Source organism: Pristiophorus japonicus, chromosome 13, assembly GCF_044704955.1.
Source record: "Pristiophorus japonicus isolate sPriJap1 chromosome 13, sPriJap1.hap1, whole genome shotgun sequence".
NCBI classification, from domain to species: Eukaryota; Metazoa; Chordata; class Chondrichthyes; family Pristiophoridae; genus Pristiophorus; species Pristiophorus japonicus.
In genome coordinates this window covers 158,792,524-158,814,710 of record NC_091989.1, presented here as the reverse complement: position 1 = coordinate 158,814,710, position 22,187 = coordinate 158,792,524, and the positions used below count along the sequence as shown (strand labels likewise).

Sequence of the window (22,187 nt, the reverse complement as noted above, 5' to 3'; positions counted from 1 at the left end):
GAGGTTAAAGACAAAGATGAGCATTTAGCCATATAGAATCGTAGCAATTTACAGCACAGAAGGAGGCCATTTCGGCCCATCATGTCTGCGCCAGCCAACAAGAGGCTATCCAGCCTAATCCCACTTTCCAGCTCTAGGTCCGTAGCCCTGCAGGTTACAGCACTTCAAGTGCACATCCAAGTACTTTTTAAATATGGTGAGGGTTTCTGCCTCTACCACCCTTTCAGGCAGCGAGTTCCAGACCCCCACAACCCTTTGGGTGAAGAAATGTCCCCTCAAATCCCCTCTAAACCTTCTACCAATTACTTTAAATTTATGCCCCCTGGTTGTTGATCCCTCTCCTAAGGGAAATAGGCCCCTCATCATTTTATACACCTCAATGAAGTCTCCCCCTCAGCCTTCTCTGTTCCAAGGACAACAAACCCAGCCTATCCAATCTGGTTTCACCAAGAGTGAAATATTTGAATAGACCTATTGTTGAAAGGGGATTTGTAACCCAAACACAACAATGACTTCATCTAACTATTACTTACACAAAAAAACATATCAGTTTGTAAAATTTTACGTAATATTTTTCAATTTGAAATAATGAACTTCTTGCTGTGCGCAAAGGGTCTGCCATGTTTACCTACATAATAACAAGTGACTGCGATTCGAAAGTAATTCACTGTACACGAAGTGCTTTGAGATAGCGGGATGTCGTGACAGACACGATTCTTTTGTTCTAAGTGTAAGTTCATTCTTGAATCGGAATTTATCAAACGGGTTTGAAAGTTTAAAAGATTTGGTCTTCACATCACAGTGTAGCCATTGTATCCATTAACATGAAATAGACAATGAACACGCTGAGTATTTGTTGTTAGTGCGGGTCTTTAGCCATCACGTAATTGCTAAAGAACTTGCATTTGCGCTTTACATGTCTTCAGAGTGTCTCAAAGCATTTTATAACCAATGGATTACTTTTTTGGAAGTGCAGTCATTCTGGTTATATTGGCAAATATGGCAACCCAGCTAGGCAGAAAGAAGCAGATGTCACCCCAATAATTGTACTCTTGCAGAATTACTCACCTTGCTATGCCTCCATAATCTAAACCCTCCTCTCCACGCATTATTATATACAGACGACGGCGCAAGTCATACGGCTTCATGTTCATTATCTGTATGTTAAATGATTCAAAATATTTTAATGAAAGATATTTCAGGGCCGTTTTCTCTGTCAGTTTACATTTACAACAAAGAAAGTTTAAAGAGAGCAGCAATATCATTTCAACTTCTAGTTTAACTTAAATCAAAGAATTCTATTTTTCTAAAAATACTACTGTAAAGGAAAAAAAAATATTCAGAGGGAACCTAATTAAGTAAAGTTAAAACCATAGGCAAGGCTGAAAGAAAAAAAACAGAAAAGACACGTGCTACGGAACACAGGGAAAATGTTAAACTACAACTCTCAGGAAGATAAATCAGCTTATCGCAGAAAAACCAGATGGTTGGGCTAGTTTGGAGACATTATTCAACGAAAAATAAACTCCAAGGCTAGGTCACATGGGGTGGTGAGAGATAACAGGAAACAAAGGATGATTGAGAACATCCCAGCTGGTTGAGGGCAGATCGGCCAGGAGGGGGAAGAGTTCACAGGCATGAAAATGATGCAGCACGTAACTAATCAGATAAAGGGTGCACAGGGGGAGGCAATGAAACTTTCTGTCAGTATAATTGTATTAACTAATGTAATCGTAGTAGGTAGGCGAAAATTTGTGACGTGTTAGGGAAACTACAAATGGAAAACTTCCGCGCAGAACTTAATGATTTTGAATGTATTTTGAATGTATAAATACAGTAACCCGACGATTGTTCAGTGAGAGCGGTGGGGGTGTATCCAGTTGCGGGACTGGTGCGAGCTGTTTCTCCCTTGATTGATCTGAGTAAAAAATAAACAACTCTTTTCTCCATATACAGACTTGTGTCGAGTGATATATTTAAATACTCCACAACAATTGGCGCTACGAGCGAAAGGCAGACGGGCGTATTACAGACCATCACGAGTGAGTATATTTAAACTACCACTCATAATCTGATGTAAGCTATTACGAAACGTGTCAGTTGCCCGGGAAAGTCTGTGAAAAGTCTGTTATGGTGCAAAATACTTGGGGGTAATTTAAATGTGTTGTATATCCGTCACTATATAAGTCAAAGTGAGAAACCGGTAGTGGTTGCAAACTCTAGATTTGAGAACCAGATTAGGGAGGCAATCAGTATTGTTAGTCCAGCCGGATGTTAGAGGTGTCCAAGGGCTCACAGAATCCGGTGAAGGGGTAGACTTGCCCAAACGTGAGATTATAAGGTATCGATGGGATTGTAGACCCTAGGTTCAAGATTAAAGTGGCAATCAGTATCTAAGAATACAGTAAAATCGATAGAAATATCGGTGGGACCGTAGACTCTGGGTTTAAATGAAACCGAGTAGAGGGACGGTTGATATCTGAGAATACAGTGAAACCGATTAATAATGACTATGTTAAGTGACGGGTGGGATCCTAAAATAGAGCCGGCCAAACAGAAATTATGGTGGGAGAAACAGAAAAATAAGAAAACAGCCAAAGCAGGGTTAATGGTAATAACTCAGTGCCTACAATTACGAAGGTTAAGAGTAGAAATGAGTAGTTTGAGAATGACACCCACCAGACGGTTGAGACAGAGTCTGACAAAGAAAAACAAGGGAACCAGAAAATAAGATGCTGAAAAATAAAACTAATAAAAAGAAAGAGAAAATAAGCTTTGTTGAATGAAAAGTTGGTGTGACTGTCTGTCTTTAAATGAAGTTTTCTTGACTGCAGAATATTTGAGGTGGGAGTTAATGAATTTTTCATTTGTCTGAATGCCTGTGCATCCGTGTGTTGGTTTTAGCTCCACCCACTTTTTCAGACAGAAAGCTGAAAGTTTTTAACCCTTTGCAGTGTTGTCCCAGATGTGAGAAGTTTTAAGAAAGTGTGAACCTAGAATTGAATTACATTTTAAGTTAGAAACGCAGGTGTGGATTTATTTTGATTATGATTTACGGAGCGATGAAATGCACAAAGGATGGGTTTGTTTAACAAAAGATAAAAACTTCAGCCTTGCTAAAAAAATAGAACCGACACAGAAGCTTCAGCTCTTGTGCCGAGAAATTTGGACGTTCTAATTGGATTATAGTAAAAAAAAAATGCGTGGTCTCGTTTTTTTAAAATTCCGACATGCTCACTTACTTGTCAAAAGAAAACTTAAAAATTGATTACATTGGGTTGAAAGATACTAAATGCCTTTTTTTTTAAAAAGCCTGCGTGGGTTTCTCGAGGCTATTGGCTGGTGGATGCATCGCCCTCGTTTTCCTTTGTGTAGAGTCTTATTTTAAATGACGTGAAAGGTTCTAGCTCAGTAAAAGAGATTTAAATAAAAGATTGGCAGTACAGTATTTGAATTGGGAATTTGAGATCTTTCAGGTGATTCTCTTTGATAAACATTTTGGTTGTATTGGAAAATCTTGGGTTTGGAAACCTTTTTGAAAGAAATAATATTAAACAGTTTTTTAAAAATACTAAAAAGTTTGGAAACAATCTAAAAATGCCATTTTCTCTGATGAGAGACAGAAATTGCCGTTTGGGGGAGATGAGTTAAGATAAGGGGAACGATGGAGGTCCTAATGAGGAAACAACCCGGGATAGGGATAGTATCTTCAGAGTTAGAATATAAAACATTCAAAATACTGCTAGAGGGTATATCCATATTGGAAGGCCATGCACGAACAATTAACGAGCTAAATAAGCAGGAACGGGAGGACGATGCTGAGGACAGGAAAAGAGACACATATCATGCCTATGGGGAATGGATGATTGGTCAGGTGAGACACAATATGGATCGGATACAAACCGGGTGAGTTCCAGATTGGATAAAAAGCACCCAGTTGAAAGAAGTGGCACAGCACACTGGACCATTAGACGCCTGCACCCTGAAAGGAATGACTAGGGTGTATGCGGTTACAGGAGGATATAAGGGGAAAACAAACCCCTAAAGGTAGGAATAATACTAGTGATCCCCATAATAAAACGAGGCTCATACCCTCAATATGAAGTTGAAAACATAGGGATTATTGGAGGGAAAGAGTACATCCGCCATTACCCGATGGACCAGTATGCGATCAAAAAGAATGGAAAGATGAGGATAATATCTTTATCCGGGTGCCGGAGAGAAGGAAGTCTAACTATATGCCCTCACCCAGTGGGGGACGGGAGTAAAGATAGCTCGGGTTTGACAATACTACGGAAGGATGTGTCATTGAAATAAGCCCTGCCTGAACCGAACCCACACATTACGCCTATCAAGGGCAAGGAGAATAGTGTGTGGTAACTAGCCTGGGAACTTACGATTACAGAGGCTTGACTTGTAACATTACAATGCCTAACTTTTGTTTTACTCCCGGTGGGAAGAGGACACATGACGTATATACACGTCAGGAAGACAATGACATTAAATATAAGCGATGAGATTAAGCAAAATATTGATGATTATATGGAAGAGCAAGTGCCACAAATTCCCCTGTTACCTGAAGATTTAACTGAGCTCAAAGGACCATTAAGAAATAACATTAAAAGATATTATGAGCTAAAGGTTAATGGCAAAGAACTGGACAGTGAAATAAAGGATAACCTGAAAAACCCGCCTTGGTACTTGAGATGAACGCTGAAATACATCTGTGGATAAGGATCCTTTCACATACCCGAGTGGCAGTACAGATAGTAATAGCCTCGAGTTGGTTGGTGACGTTATGTAACAAGTGCAAAAGACAGAAGAGGTATACCCGACCAAAGTTACAAGCTAGGGATCAGGTCAAATTGTTGCAGAATGAATACCTGATATGATTTGTGGGTGCTCCCAACCTATCACCGAGACCGGGGCAGAGTACACGAGAATCAGACAGGTGAATTATTGGTCAGGATGGGTATTTGGGGTAACCATCTGACCAAATGGGTGATTGTAGAGGGAAAAAAAATTAATCAGAGGGAACCTAATTAATCAGAGGGAACCTAATTAAGTAAAGTTAAAACCATAAGCAAGACTGAAAGAAAAAAAAAAAGACATGTGCTAAGGAACACAGGAAAAATGTTGAACTCGAACTCTCAGGAAGATAAATCAGCTTATTGCAGAATAAGCTAAGTTGGAGACATTATTCAACGAAAAATAAACTCCAAGGCTAGATCATATGGGGTGGTAAGAGATAACGGGAAACAAAGGATGATTGAGAACACCCCAACTGGTTGAGGGCAGATCAGCCAGGAGGGGGAAGAGTTCACAGGCATGAAAATGATGCAGCACGTAACTAATCAGATAAAGGGCGCACAGGGGGAGGCAACAAAACTTTGTGTCAGTATAATTGTATTAACCAATGTAATCATAATAGGTAGGCAAAAATTTGTGACGTGTCAGGGAAACAACAAATGGAAAACTTCCGCGTGGACTTTCATGATTTTATATATATTTTGACTGTATAAAGGCAGTAACCCGACGATTGTTCAGTGAGAGCGGTGGGGGTGTATCCAGTTGCGGGACTGGTGCGAGCTGTTTCTCCCTTGATCGATCCGAGTAAAAAATAAACAACTCTTTTCTCCATATACAGACTTGTGTCGTGTTATATTTAAATACTCCACAACACTACAGTACATATATATTTTATATATATATATATATATATACACACAAAAACAAGGACAATGATTGTTATTGATGTTTGTAGGGAACTGGATGAGGAGGGCAACTATGCTCAATGTGAGAGAGTTGAATATCAGGAGCTTATAATAAATAGTCCAGAATATTTCAGTGACAGTGTCATTTTTGACAAATTTGCTGGAGTTCTTTGAGGAAGTAATAAGCAGGGTGGATAAGGGGGAACCAGTAGATGTGGTGTATTTGGATTTCCAGAAGGCATTCAATAAGGTGCCACATAAAAGGTTACTGCACAAGATGAAAGTTCACGGGGTTGGAGTTAATATATTAGCATGGATAGAGGATTGGCTAACGAACAGAAAACAGGTCATTCTCACGTTGGCAAATAGTAACAAGTCGGGTGCCACAGGGATCGGTGCTGGGGCCTCAACTATTTACAATCTATATTAATGACTTGGATGAAGGGACCAAGTGTAATGTAGCCAAGTTTGCTGATGATACAAAGATGGGTGGGAAAGCAAGTTGTGAGGAGGACTCAAAAAATATCTCCAAAGTGCTATTGGCAGGCTAAGTGAGTGGGCAAAAGCTTGGCAGATGGGAATATAATATGGGGAAGTGTGAGGTTATCCACTTTGGCAGAAAAAAATAAAAAAGCTAATTATTATTTAAATGGTGAAAAATTACAAAATGCTGCAGTACAGAGACCTGGGGGTCCATGTGCATGAAACACAAAAAGTTAGTATGCAGGTACAGCAAGTAATCAGGAAGGCAAATGGAATGTTGACCTTTATTGCAAGGTGTATAGTATAAAAGCAGAGAAGTCCTGCTACAACTGTACAGGGTATTGGTGAGGCCACACCTAGAGTACTGTGTACAGTTTTAGTCTCCTTATTTAAGAAAGGATATATTTGCATTGGAGGCAGTTCAGAGAAGGTTCACTAGGTTGTTTCTGGAGATGAGCGAGTTGACTTACAAGGATAGGTTAAGTAGGGTGGGCCTATACACAGGAGTTCAGAAGAGTGAGAGGTGATCTTATCGAAACATATAAGATTATGAGGGGGCTCGATAAGCTGGATGCAGAGAGGATATTTCCACTCATAGGGGAAACTAAAACTAGGAGACACTAAAACTAGGAGACATAGTCTTAGAATAAGAGGCCGCCCATTTAAAACTGAGATGAGGAGGAATTTCTTCTCTGAGGGTTGTAAATCTGTGGAATTCTCTGCCCCAGAGAGCTGTGAAGGCTGGGCCATTGAATATATTTAAGGTGGAGATAAACAGATTTTTTGAGCGATAAGGGAATAAAGGGTTATGGGGAGCGGGCAGGGAAGTGGAGCTGAGTCCATGATCAGATCAGCCATGATCTTATTAGCAGGCTCGAGGGGTCAAATGGCCTACTCCTGCTCTTATTTCTTCTGTTCTTATTTCAACTCTTAAGTTAGATCCTGCATATTATTAGTAACTGATTGTACAACAGTTTAATATGTGTTTCAAGTCATAATAATGGTGAGATGCCCCTGGTTAGCAAGGGCCTAAGTTTTGCTGCTAATGAACATACTTTCTAATCCGAGCAATGTGCATGGCAGAAAATAAGAATAGGCAAAATAAGAAATGGAGAGAGAAATAAGGGCAAAGTCAATTGTGGGAGTGTCTCCTCATTCTTTGCCTTGTTCAGTAGCCTTATTCTGTCACACACATTGCTCAGATAAGAAAATGTGCAAAGTGGCAGAATCTCGAGAGATACAAAGTAAAAGGCAAAAGGAGCGTTATCAAATAACATTTGACACCGAGCCACCAAGATATTAGGGCAGATGACCAAATGTTTGGTCAAAGAGGTAGGTTTTAAGGAGCGTATTAAGGGAGGAAAGAGAGGTAGAGAGGAGGGAATTCCAGAGCTTAGGGCCTTGGCAGCTGAAGGCACGGCCACCAACAATGGAGCAAAATTAAAACAGAAGCGTAATCAATTAAACTACTAGAACCAAAGAGGAGAGCAGTATTGGTACAGAATAACAGGAGCAAAAAGATGGCAAAATTGACAAATAAAAGACAACTGAGAGCAGTATGTTAAGTAGAAAGAGGAAAAATGTCGATGTCTGCATCAATGTGAGCAGTAGTATAAAAGAGGTTAGAAATAAAGTTGAGCCCGATGAATATTACAAGAGAACTGCAATAAGGTGTAAATTCACAACTTAAAACACAGATCGTTACTTGAAAATTAGTTATTGCAGCAATAGTTAGTGAGGACAGAAATAGGCAGTTTTCCATAGCTGCAACTGGCTATGGCTAACAGTGGGTCGAGATTTCTGCTAAAAGTGACAGGCAACTCGGGAAAGTTCCAGATAGGGAGAAACAGAGTGCAAGGGTTTCCTCTCAGATGAAACAGTTAGAGGAAAGTGTTCAGGATATATGGCCTACCTTTAGAACATAAATGCAGTAACAGTTGCAAACTGCAGGCAATTGTCACGTGACCACACCATGTCATGTGATCGACCCTTGAGGAATATGTCCAATCCTACCTTGCTGTGGGGGTGCTCAACACAGTATTTCCAAGAGAGGTTGCTCAACAAGTGTTATTCAATGACTCCTGATATAATTTAGCAGTTTGAACTCTCCGAAGCGAGCAAGTCTCATCAAGGAGACTGGTGTAGGCTCCTTATCTAAACTGTTCAGGTATGCATCACTGCATCCTCAAATGTATAATTAAAAAAAACTGACGACACAATTTCAGTCCCAGCAGTAAATTTGTCGATCGGAAAAAATTAGGATGCATTAAATTAGTATTTTATTTTGTATGACACCTTTATCACTAGCATGTAGTATTTAAGCAAGTTTGTTACCTGTTGAAAGGAATCCTCAAATAATGTCTGTCTCGAGACACTGATTTTAACGTGACTTGGTAATGCATTGGACTGAAACAACAAACAGCATTCACCAAAAATAAGTCAACATTTATCATACCAGAAAAAATACAAAATTCTAGACACATATACAGAACCTTAAAAGCAGAATATATCCATCTCCAGGTTGAACTGACAAGGTTTGTTGTACCTCAAGATCTTTCAAGGATATTTATTTTGCCCTTATTTCTCCAATGTAGAAAAACGCACTACTAAGTGGGATTTTAAAGAATTTAATTTCTTCACATGAATTTAAATCTACCTTAAAAAAAACCTCAGAACATATATTCCAAGTTCAGTGTTCCATGACAAGTTTTCTAACAATGAGCTGGAAAAATCAGTTTTATATGTCACAAAGAAAACCTTTTCTTTATATCTTGCTTATTTCTCAAATGCTACGTACATCTAACGTGTGTTATATATTTAAGTAAGAGCCACTAATATGGTTATGATTTCAGTTCCAAAGGCTGTCTTTCAAATCTATCTCATCACAGCTGGAAACTAGTTCAGACCAGAGTGATCCCAGAGTAGACAATCTTTCCTCATAACTCAGCCTTCTAAGTTCAAAAATCAACCTTGTAGCCTCTGAAATCCTCCACGAATTCCACATCTTTCCTATATAACAGAGACCACAAACTAACAGTACTCCAGATGTGGCCACACCAAGGCTAAAAGCAAGCTTGACATCATCAGTTAGTAAATCACATCCTAGCTATACGTTCTGACATCTTAAGCTCTCTTCACCAATTGTGATCACTGGGCTGATGGGTTTAATGGCCTGTGCACCAATGGCCCCAGATCTCTTTTGTGCTCATTACCGCAGGCACATTAATAATTATTATGTATTTCACATTCTAACTTCTTCTCTGTCATCTTATGACTTGACACTTAGCTATATGGAACTCCAACCTGTGTTAAACTCCATTTGTCATCTCTCTGCCCATTGACCTAGTCTGTCCAAATCCGTTTGGATTATCATACATTGGTTCACAGCAAAACCACTGCACCCAATTTGGCGTCATCCATTATTCGTCCAGGCCTCTGGATTACTAGTCCAGTAATATAACCATTACTCTACCGTAACCAGAATATAATTGCCAGTACAATCACTTTGCACACCAATAAACTACTATATGACGTCCTAAGTATTGTAAAAGAAATCTTAGTTTGAGCTGAATAATCTGTAGTGATAGGTAGGTACAGCTGCCTATAGAAAAACAAACTACAAGAACAGCATTGTACCACTATAATTATTCACTTTTTCTGAAGATAATTGGAGTAATGCATTTTATACTAATAATTTATGTTAGATTTTAATTTGTCACAAAAATAAATACTAATCATAATTCTTTATCTTTCAGTAGCATTGTACTCACATGGCAGAGGAATCGGAACTGGTGATACTTCCATCGAAAGCTTCGATCATATGCTGCTGGAGAGCCACTTTTTGCACTGCAAAGTTATTAAAAAGCTGAAGTTTTGTAATGACATTAACTAGCTGTTACCACAACAAACTGGAGCTCAATCTGGTTAGCAACCAGTATACAGAGTTTGTTTACGCAATAGAATAGCACTTAATTTCTAACTATAATTTTAGTGATATTTAAAAGCAATAATCTATGTAATTACACTATTAATTTAGATGAAATAATGAAAGTTTGAAATGTTAAAAATAAGCGATGGATGCATTGAGAGGAAAAAGCATGACGTGTCAAATATGTTTTTTTTCATGGTATGTTAAATACTGCCATGGAGCACTACAAGCACTGCCAACTAGTGGAATATCACTGGAATACACTAGTCTGAAATTTATAGTATTATAGACTGTGTTAATGAGTTTGCAATGGTTAATGTGAATCATTCCTGCTTCTATTTCACCATCTTGTCACAGACTAATTGGCAACACACGAGGTGCTGCATAGTGGGCCTTGTACCACAATAGCAGTGGGTCTTAGTGCCAGATAGTTGCATTGCTCATCCATGTGAATCATAAACCAGGTTCGTTCTTACGCAAGTTGACTCGATAATTCTCTCCAACCACTAAAATATATCACCCCATGAAAAAAAAAATGAAATCTAGATGTTCTTCTGCTGCCGGTCTCTATGACTGCAACACTGGCACCAGAAGGTGTGCAGTAGATTACTTGGCATAGCGATTGAAGGAAGCTGATGCAGATTAAGAGACTAGCTAATGGAGAAGAAGTGAGAAGGGAGGACAGCCACAGGAATTGTAATGTTATTTCTGATTTGTGATATTTACGATCATTGTTCAGATGTTTTTGAAAGCAAAAATATTAATGCCAAGGATATCAAATAAGCAATTTGCAGGTATAACTTTTTATATATTCTTGTTCAATCATCAATCAGTCTTAGCAGTGCACGAGAGCAGATTTAGACATCTGAATTGTGAAAAGCGGATTGTAAAAATCAAAAAGATACATTTTAGAGTTTTAATAAACTTTCTCTGACATATCCTCTATCCCTAATGCATGCACAAATGATGATCACAAAAGTCAATTTTTTTCTCATTTTATTTCATAATAAAGATGGACCGTAAGATAAAATTATATCTGACAAGGGTTTCAAGTTTAGTGTTCATATTAAACACTTCAACAATGAGAACTGATAAAATCTAACGGTCAACTGATAATTTAGGCATGAGTTCTGGTGCTAGGGGTGGGATTCTTGCATTGAAGGAGCTTAACTCCTAAAACTGAATGTTCTGTTCAATTAATATTCAAATTCAGATAGCACTGTACACAACTGCACATGTCACAGCCCAGACAGATTTGGATCAGACTTCTTTAGCTTTTCTCTACACCACTGAGTTGATATGACCAAAATAAACATTTGAAGCAAACCTCAATCCAGTACCATTTATCATTTTTAACATTAATCGCTAATTGCCATCAGTTAGTTAATTGAAAACTGCCAGGATATCAGCACAGAACATGATTATACACAAATCATAAAATAAAACATTGCAATTTGTACTGTGTAAATATGCTAGAAAAGTAACCGTCCCATATTTCTGTCACAGTGCAAAAAATACTGCAATAATCCTAAACAAAAAACATATTTACCTAGAGGTGGAATCAAATCCAGTTCGAGGATCTTTAAAGGTGGTGGAACGAGAGTTATGGTCCACAAAATATCGAACCCCTTCATTTGTGTATTTCATCTCCCAGCCAGGTGGCAGTGGGGATTCTTGGAACATCCTATGAAAACCCAATTTTAGCTCATGTTATAGGAATATCTTTGCACAATAGCTGGACCAAAATAGCCGTATTGAATATCAACTAGTTTCAAGTTTCAGTACTGTGCACTGTACAGACTAAGATGTGCAGTAAAGTACTGTAAGCTCCTTACTTCCTGAATGACTGAAGAATGCTATTTTTTCAGAAGGAACTATTTTCCACTTATTTTCATTACCATTAATGATTACTGATGTGAATTGAGGTCTAGTCCATCCAGGGCTGTCAAGGTTCTGCTAAGTACATATGTTTTCAGCTTATTCAAATAACACCAATTCAGAAACGTTCAATAATTCTAATTTAAAGCACTTTGTAAGAAAATTTTGGGCAAAATAATTTGAAGCATTACATGAAGTGGGATGCGTACTTTAAAAGATGAAAAGGTCATAGGGTTACTTTTCTGCTGTATCTGGTTATGCACAATAAAAGGGATTCAGTCCATATTCTTGACAGTTACAATACTTGTATAATATTTATTGTCACCCAAAAATGCAATGCACCGTATTTTAATTTTACTGAAGTCATTACTATTCATTGTTTTAAATTATGTTTTTACTGAAACTATCATTCAGGATCAAACAAGAGTACAGTAGTTTTTTTTGACAGAGCCATTGTATCACTGATTTATTATTTCTCACTATATTGATGGGTATCTTCCATGCCAAGCATTATAGATCACAGTTTTAAAAGTAATAGTTGAGATAACTTTTCACTCTAATTATATGTTCAACATAGATCTTTTGAACTAAGTTATATCTGAAGTTTCCTAATGGAAGAGAGAGACATGGAGGGCTGAAGAAAGGCAGAATAAACAGAACAAAGACAGAGATGTAGGAGTAACAGTCACCACTAAAAATATAACGGGGCCGAAATTGGTCAAACACATGGTCCACCCATTTTCCGGCGGTCCCTGGGCGGTACATCATTTTACACCGCCCAATACCCCTGAGGCTGAGTGAGTGGGAATTTCATCGCATTTTTCTCGGCGGTAAGCCAAGCAGAGTGCAGCGGGTGGGAGCGGAGTGCGGCGGGCGGTGGAGGAGGCCTTTTGACTTGGGAATCTTCAGCTCCTGAGTTTTGCACACGTGCATGCTGCTATGAAGCTTGCTCCTGCCCCCGCCACCCCGGAGAGGCAATGACAAGATGCCAGAGACTGCCGGCCTGAGAGCTCTGGGGGTGGGGGGGAAAAAATCAATGTGGGGCGGCCAGAGATCGCTGGGTGGGGGAGGGAAAAGATCGCTGGGTGGGGGAGGGAAGAGATCGCTGGGTTGGGGGGGGGGGGGGGGGGGGGAGAAGAGATCACTTGGGTGGGGGGGGGGGAGAAGAGATCGCTTTGTGGGGGGGGGGGAAGAGATCGCTTTGTGGGGGGGGGGAAGAGATCACTTTGTGGGGGGGAAGAGATCACTTTGTGGGGGGGGAAGAGATCACTGTGGGGGGGAGAGATCACTTTGTGGGGGGGAGAGATCACTTTGTGGGGGGGGAGAGATCACTTTGTGGGGGGGGAGAGATCACTGTGGGGGGGGAGAGATCACTGTGGGGGGGGGAGAGATCACTGTGGGGGGGGGAAAGAGATCACTTTGTGGGGGGGGAAGAGATCACTTTGTGGGGGGGGGAAGAGATCACTTTGTGGGGGGGGGGGAAGAGATCACTTTGCGGGGGGGGGAAGAGATCACTTTGTGGGGGGAGGCGGAAAAGACTTGGGGGGGGGGGGAAGAGAGGAGACTGGGGGGAGCGGAAAAGACTGGGGGGAGCGGAAAAGACTGGGGGGGGGCGGAAAAGACTGGTGGGGGGAGGCGGGAAAGACTGGTGGGGGGAGGCGGGAAAGACTGGTGGGGGGGGGGCGGGAAAGACTGGTGGGGGGGGCGGGAAAGACTGGTGGGGGGGGGGCGGGAAAGACTGGGGGGGGGCCCGGAAAGACTGGGGGGGGGGGGTGGGAAAGACTGGTGGGGGGGGGCGGGAAAGACTGGTGGGGGGGGGCGGGAAAGACTGGGGGGGGGGGGCGGGAAAGACTGGGGGGGGGGGCGGGAAAGACTGGGGGGGGGGGCGGGAAAGACTGGGGGGGGGCCCGGAAAGACTGGGGGGGGGGGCGGGAAAGACTGGTGGGGGGGGGCGGGAAAGACTGGTGGGGGGGCCGGGAAAGACTTGGGAGGGGGGGGGCGGGAAAGACTGGTGGGGGGGGGGGCGGGAAAGACTGGTGGGGGGGCCCGGAAAGAATGGGGGGGGGGGGCCCGGAAAGACTTGGGGGGGGGGGGGGGGGGGGGGCGGAAAGACTTGGGGGGGGGGGCGGAAAAACTTGGGGGGGGGGGCGGAAAGACTTGGGGGGGGGGGGCCGGAAAGACTTGGCGGGGGGGGGGGGAGCCGCGGGAGAGACTAATAACATTTGTATCATACTTCATTAATGAAGGACTAAATAAGGCTTTATTCAACCATTTGTATTATTGCCTACCACTAGAAAATACTACAATCCATTTAAAAATACATCAAATGTGGTGAACTATAAAGATCAAACAAACCTGTCAGCTCTGCGTATATACCGCCCACTTAAGATCCACTTAAAAGCACCTTCTCCAGGACGGTGTGCATTTCCGGCAGTGTGTTGGTGGTAGCTCATGAATTTTGCACTTTGGGCGGTATGTGGACGGTCTGCATGGGTGGGCGGTGTGCATACCACCCTGCGGTATGTTACTGATGAATTTTCCGCCGGGCGGTATGTCGGTGGCATGTAGGTGCTTTTTCACTAAAATTGCATTTTTGGACGGTAAGCGGGTGGTAGTGGGTGGTATGCCGACCATTTTCCCACACCCCAGTCTCTCCCATCCCCCCCAGTCACTGAAATTAGAAAGGTGAGGGAAACAGAAATAGTCACAGAAACAAGGAGGCTAGAGAGAGCGAGAGAGAGAGAGAGAGAGAGAGAGAGAGAGAGAAGCAATGATACAATTTGCATTCCCTATAGTGATTTGTGAAGAAAACTGCATTGCTTTGATGAATTCAGAATGTGGTTTTTCCTTTATTCTATATTGCGCAAAAATCCGTTGTTAGCAGTTTAATCTTGTTCATAAAATTAGTTTTAACGTTTTGATGTGATGAATGATTAATGAGACGATATAATGATCATGTTAAAGTAAATTCAGAAGACATTCTTTTTTAATATCTTTAGACTAAAGATTACTTGTTTTGGTGTTGATTTCATCTTCCAGTCAAATAGAATTACACAGATCTGGAAACTCAACCAGATCATTGAAACCTGCATACTGTACTTGGTCACATCCCAATTGAGATGTAGCCTGTAAGGCATTGCCAAGCTACTGATGAATAACAACAGATGCACTATATCACATGATTTCAAAAATGCGATAGTGGCCTTGGAGGGAATATACTCAATCCTCTTTAGGTACCTGTTCCAAATTAACTTCAACTGATTAAAACTATAGTGTGTTTGCCAATTTTATTCCACTTGAGAATATTGATTGTAATATAATGTTTTCTCAAGGTTAAATTATTTTAATTATGAAAAAAACAACTGCACTCAGCAACACATTATATGAGCTATTAAATAATCTGGAATGACAGATCTTAGCTTCATTATAATATTCTCCACCCAGATAAATTTAATAAACTATCTTCTCCACCCCTTCATTACGGTATTGACCCCTAAGCTGGGCATGATTCCATGGGTGCTGTGCACATTGAGATACCTTTCCCAAACGCCTCAACAGTGAGGATCAGCAAGCTATTCAACTGTGGAGAGTATTCAAGCTTTGGCCAATTCTGTCCTCACCCAATGGTCACACATTCACATTCCCTGTAGGAACTGCTGGCTAGTGATAGGATTGCAAACTTTTCCCCACCGAGCACATGGGCCTCCTACGGCCATCCCAGCTGTGATCAGCCAATTCAGCAAAGCCTGGGGATCATTCCTGTGACTGTCCTGGTGTTATCGCTCAACTGCTCAACAGATAAACTCACTGAGCCTATTCCCTCAATTGGAGAGCCTTCACTTTGTTCAATTTCTAATCTCAAACAGGCTGAGAAAGTCCCAGTGAAATGAAGCAGTTGAAAATAAACAAGGTGGAGGTGACCAATTGGAGAGAGCAGTGGCACAGCCCTGGGAGCAAATGTTCAACAAGCAAGCACGATGTGGAAAGTGGAGAGATGCAAGGAGGAGAGAAAGACCCTTTAAAAGATTTGGATTAAAACAAAACAATGATATTAAAAGCACAATTCGAAGGACTTGGATAGTGCAGTAGGTTAACATATTGTGCTTTCACCTCTGGGACCTTCACTCCAATCCGAGCAATCCGGCCACCTCTCTCTGGTGATGATTAGGGCACCACATGAAATGGGTTTTGATAGGCTCAACCTAGTTACCAGTGGGTATGGACCATGGCATGAAAAATTGCTCCAATTGTTTAACTGGTCTTGTAACTCAGACCACAGGCCAGCTGATGTGGAAGTGCAGGTATCAGATGGTGCAGGAGGGGGTGCTTCCTGAGACGCAACGTTGAGGCAGAGCAGTGAGAGCTTCACTCTGCATGTAATCATGCCAAACTTAGGAGTGTTTGATGTGCTCGACACAGATATTTAAAATGGGACAGTATTCTATTCTCAACCACCAACATCCCTTACCTTGAAGAGCACAAATATTTGCCCAAAAACTTTGGAAATAACAAAAGGTATACAAAACATGAATTCTGGAGCAAGTGACTTGTAATTCATTATCGGTAGGAGAATCTCGGCTACACAATTCAAAATTCACTTTGCTAGACTCAGCGAGCGGAATATTTCCATAGGGTGGTCAGACGCAGTACTTTCACTAGTGGTAAAATCCACTGGAGCACAAATGCTGTAATTTCCCTTTTTAACAGGGTTATGAAAATTCACATTGTGCATAGCTGCACCAAGTGAACGTTATGTCTTCTGTTAGGTATTTCCTTTGAAAACCCCATGAAAGTGTTGTGGTCAATTTAGCTGGCTGAATGGTTAACTCCATGCAGACTGTTTTTCCACTATCTTTGAACCTACCTTTAGTGTCCCGCCCCAATGAAGATAGGATTCTTGTATTGTCATATAAATAGATGACCCGTGAGCAACAGGAAACCATTCATAATGTTTATTATAGTTGAAACTGTAACACTACAGTCTACAGGCTACATAACCTGGCCAGCATGACTGAGGCAGGAATGTTTAATCGGCTTTCATTCACTGGCCCCGAATCATAAGAAATCCAACTAAGTCTGCCTCTCAGTGAATGTGGGTTCAGTAAAGAAAAATAATTATTTTACTTTGTCAAACTCTGGAACTGTGCTAGCATAAGTATGTATTATTGTAAGCTAAACCCCAAGAAATTCTAAGTGCAGTTAAGATCCTATCGCAAAGTAAATAGTAAGTTGACCCCCAGAGAGCCAGTGTTAACTATGATGTGACAAAGCAGCAATAATATTGAGACAGGGTCATTTTATAACACAGAAGTGAACTCTTTGACACTATCTTAATAGCACAAAAGTTTTGGTCCGTCACCCTAAATGTTATAGACTATAATTACAATTAAAAATAGTACAGTATTACTGTATCAACACAACTTAACTTCATGTTATAAATGAACTTAATCCATGCCTTTCCTTTTGAATAGATAAGCATTTTCTTGAACACTATATAAAGCAGTTGTACAACTGGAGTGCTTCTGCCTGTGTTAAAAGAAAACTTAGGACTATTTATAAAATTGCTTTCAACTTTTGTAGGGTAGCACAGAAACAATGATTCCAGTCCTGAAATCACTAAATAATCCAGGGTTATGTATAGTGATAGAGTTGTACTTGTCTGTCTCTGTGCTGCAATCTATGACAGAACATGCTGCTGCATTGCCTCAAGATCCGCCAGTCCAAATAGGCATTGATCATGAAGCGGCTCCCTCATTTTCCAACCTTTTTTGAAATACATTAGGTGTTTTTATTGTATAGTAATGGAAGTTTAATTATTACACAGTGAGCAACAGATTCACTGTGTTTACATTAGTGATCTTACTATAAACAAGTTATAGCTTGGCAGAACAGGATTGATTTTTTTGTCACATTCTCCTTTAAGATGCACTTGCATGAAAAAAAATCCTGGGAGATTCAAATGTCATTCTTAATTTAGTTAGGCTAAAATGTTGATTGGGTATTTGTAAATGAGTGGCAATGGCTGTAAAATACTTCTGCTATGCTGTCATAACTGCTGTTTCTGTTTCTGCTGATCTCTGACAGGCAAATTGAGATAACCATGTTTTTTTTTGTTGGTAATTACAACTAATTGGCCACTATTTGGCTGGCTGTCAAATGCAAGTCTTAAACTGACGCACAGTTAGTGAACCAGGACAGTGATCTCTTTTATACAACCATCTACTCTGATTGGTTCAACTTTTCTCAGATATTGTCAGTAAAATAGTTAAAACAAAGGAGTTCCAGTTCTGACAGTAATTTTGTTTTGTTGCCATTTTGTTTTTATTTTTTTAAATCCCTTTTTTTATTTACTATGTTCTTGCCTTCATCTTCCCCTTCAGTTTGGGGAATAGGGAGGGACATCTGAACCATGAACTTCTCCACAGTGAAGTGCCATTTTGTATTCACCCATAGGAATGATGCTTAAGTTTCCCTGCTCTTTTTTCCTCCCCTCTCACAGTGACATAACCTCCCAACTAATAGCCAGAGGCAATACCTGCAAAATATACTTACTAAACATAGCCAAATTCACTTGTTGAACCTTGCATTCAAACCCTAGCCTTATAAATAAAAGTTAAATATTCTACTGCTGCCAAACAAATGCCAACTTATTTCCCCTCCAATTTCCCCCCACCTCCTGTTAAAGGCAATGATTCATGCTGGGACACGGATCCACAGGAGCTGGCAGAACTCCAGGACCTCACCCCAGTAGACCTCATGTAGATCTAGATCGTAAATGTTAGTCGGCCATTTTACCATGGGGACATGACGGCAGGGCTTAATCCTGTCCTCACCTAGCATTAACACAGCCACACGTTCCAGCACGCATCACTGAACAAATAGACTTCAGGGCTGATTAGTTTCTTTTCCCTATCTGGGGAACACTTGAAGCGGGGTAAACTCAAAACTAATCTGAGGAAACACTATTTCAGTGAGCGACTATGGAATAGGCTCCCAAAGGAGATGATGGAAGCAGATAGTACTGATTCATTCAACTGCAAACTAGACTGATTTCTTTCAGAAAATAATATTTTGGGATACAACGCATGACTAATTTGAGAAATGATATAATAAATGTAGCATGTTGGAAGGAACAGGTGACTTTGGACCTATTATTTAACAAAATGTTGGATCTTTAAAACAATGATCGAACACTTACAACTGAAGGAATTGAGTGTTGTCAGTTTTATAGTCACTTAAAAAAAATTAACACAATAATTGACTAAATTGTTTTGGTGTAATGTGCAATAAGATATGATCAAGTTATTGAGGCAACAAACTGATATTTGCACATACAATTCCCAGTGATTCAATTACCAAGGCACTTAGTATGTTGTAAGAGGAAGTGCCTTGTTAATCTTGGAAAAAAATTGGTAAAGGCATTGTTTAAACCTATCCTCTCAGTTTATACAAAATACTGTATTTGGGGTTAGTAGTGCTTGGGTTAATAAAACAGAATGCCATGAACTAATACCACAAAATTATCAATGGCTAAATGGTGCTGGTGATTAGATTTGTAAACACTTTTTTGGTCATAGATAAAACGAGTAATCATTTTTAAAGTAACTGATATTAACTATAAACTAAATGTGAGCTTTTACGCAGCACATAACAGCAATTTGTTATGATGCCGAATTGACAAACTAATGTTCCAATTCAGTTCTGGTTTTGTTTCTCACCAATTTTCTCCCCACCTCTCCTCCAATGTAAGTATTGACTCTTTGCTGGGGTATAGTTCCTTTAAGTACCATTGACTATTATTCACATCAAAGATTTGACAGTGAATACTGACTCGAGCTCCAAGAAAGACATCATAAACAAGTCTGAATGCTAAGCAAGGCACTTCCAGCAGAGACTACTGGATAGCAATAAGGATGGAAATCCTGGCCGATTCTCTCCCTAACCCAAGGTTCTGAAGCCAGTTGTGACCACCTCACTGCTACCACTCATCATCCTGACAATGGGCAGAAGGTTTGTACCACTGTCGCAGAGGCTGCTAGGAGCTGCGAGTGACCTGGGATTATTTTCCTTACAATTTTGACTCTCCCTCTGGTCCTCAAATATTGCTGGCACAGCTAAAAATGGCAAATCAACAAGTTGGGATTGTGGATGCAAACCTGCTTATCTACATATGCATATGCACTGGAGCTCCAATACATCAAACTAGTCCCTCCCTGATTCAGTTTTAGGTGAGAAGCTAATGATCCCACATAGAGAATTTATTATTGTGGGGATGAAATAAAAAAACCTTTAGATCAAAATTAAAGTTCTTAGATGCATATTATTGATCTCATCAACTAAATAGGAATCTCATCAGTTAAATTGATCTCATCAACTAAATAGAAAATAACATTTCAATGTTAATGCTTTGAGATTTTACAGTAAAGGAACTTTCCTGAGGAAAAAAAAACTTACATTTGGAAATTACTGCCCATAACAATAACTGCACTTCGAAACTACTGCATTGCCTGTGAAGCACTTTCCTGAGGATGTTAAAGTAATGTAAAATTTGTAAATGTAAGTTATTTCTTTACATTCAATGTAAATTGAACTAGGAGTTCACTGGAGAAAGGGCCAGACGACATAATGTATCGATTTAAGTGCAGGCACAATTTATTTCATTTAAGTGCACTATCATAAAACATAAATTAGTGGAAATATACAACGGAGCAGATTGGTCAACACCTGAATGAGTAATACAGGTTAATATTTCAGGTGGGATTCTCGAAGAAAAGGTTTGTTAACTTGCTCTCTTTGAGGGGCTGTCATAGCTCTTGTACAGTTCAAAATGTTTGTGTCTTTATGTTTCATATCTATATAAAGCATTCACAGGTTTTCTTTTTAATCAGAAAGGAGGGGTCATCTGTTCTATCAGATCTGAACTGTCTTGACTCCCTATAGCAGTGGTACAAGGTTCAGACATGCAATGACCAACTAAATTCTCCATTCCACATGCAGATCGCACTATGTTTTTTTTCTCCCACAGTGTTGCGTGCAAATAATTAGTGGATGTGACATAAGATAAATTAAATACATGATGTGAACAATAACATTATGGCCGTCAGTTGTTATGAAGATGAGGAGTGAAAATGTTGGAACAAGACTGAAAACTAGCTTAACAGTAAAAATGCAAAAACTACAAAATTTATACATTTCCCATGACTTAGCAAGTAGACACGAGTTCATTTCAAAATAATATTTATAGCTGCAAGAATATGTTTAAAATATACCCAATTCCTTTCAAAAGTAAACATGCTCCACGACAAGATCCAAACATTTGGGTATGAAACCTGGAATTCCATGTTACTGCGCTTTATTTACTTAAGGGTCCATAGCTGCTTCTTATGAGAACCTATGTGAACATCACCAAGTTCGCAAAAGTTCTAATCAATCCAGTTTCTTTGCATTGTCAGAACAGGTTTAAGATCAGAATTTGCATGCTTTTCTTTTTTGAAGAGCTATTACTCTCTTTTTGCCTATTCGTCTCTCCGAGTGCACACACTTCCTGTGGCTATCAGGGATGGAACATGCAACCTCCAATGCTGCTTGTGGCCACGTGCCAGGAGGTGCTCAGGAGCAGCCTGGTGAAGACTACCAATTTGATTTTCCCTTGCTCCATGCCCATGGCTTCATCAGAGCACCTCCCTATATAAGACTGGCTACGGCCACAGAATCAGTAATGGTTATAACTATGAACTGAACAAAGTTAGAATCAAAATGCAGTCATAAGTGTGCTCTAACTTAATGGACAGATATACCTGCTAAGTTACATTTTTCCATAATTTGCTCCAATGCTAAACTGCAAAATCAAGGGAGACTTGAGGAAAATTGAAATAAAATCTCTCATTCTCCCAAAAAATGGAGGACAAGGAAAAGCTGGAGAAAAGTGAAAGAAAGAAAGAAAAAAGTAAATTCAAGGTATGATTTAATATCAGAAATGGCATGGGAAAAATAATTGTTCTAAATATGGCTGAGATCAAACTGCTTAATGGGCTGCCTGTGTATTTACACATGTCTGTACAATAAGGTACAATGCTGACAATCTTAATGAACGGTACCTGTTTCATATGTATTTTAATCAGAGACGAGACACTTTGTTGCAATGAAAATAAAACTCTTATAAATAAGTTAGCATTTAATTAGAT

At 40.2% G+C, this 22,187-nt stretch overlaps 1 protein-coding gene across 6 annotated transcripts in view; it reads right to left on the bottom strand.

The window, feature by feature from the left end:
• Window positions 1-22,187, bottom strand: part of wwp2 (WW domain containing E3 ubiquitin protein ligase 2) — a 247,327-nt gene that overhangs the window by 22,404 nt on the left and 202,736 nt on the right. For 5 of the 6 annotated variants that reach the window (XM_070898209.1, XM_070898210.1, XM_070898212.1 and 2 more), the window contains 4 exons: window positions 11,675-11,809; window positions 9,968-10,043; window positions 8,532-8,603; window positions 1,069-1,157 (listed from right to left, as the gene is read on the bottom strand). In XM_070898209.1, coding sequence (XP_070754310.1) covers window positions 1,069-1,157; window positions 8,532-8,603; window positions 9,968-10,043; window positions 11,675-11,809 — 372 coding nt within the window. The remainder of the gene's footprint in view (window positions 1-1,068; window positions 1,158-8,531; window positions 8,604-9,967; window positions 10,044-11,674; window positions 11,810-22,187) is intronic. The other variant, XM_070898214.1, reaches the window with a different exon arrangement.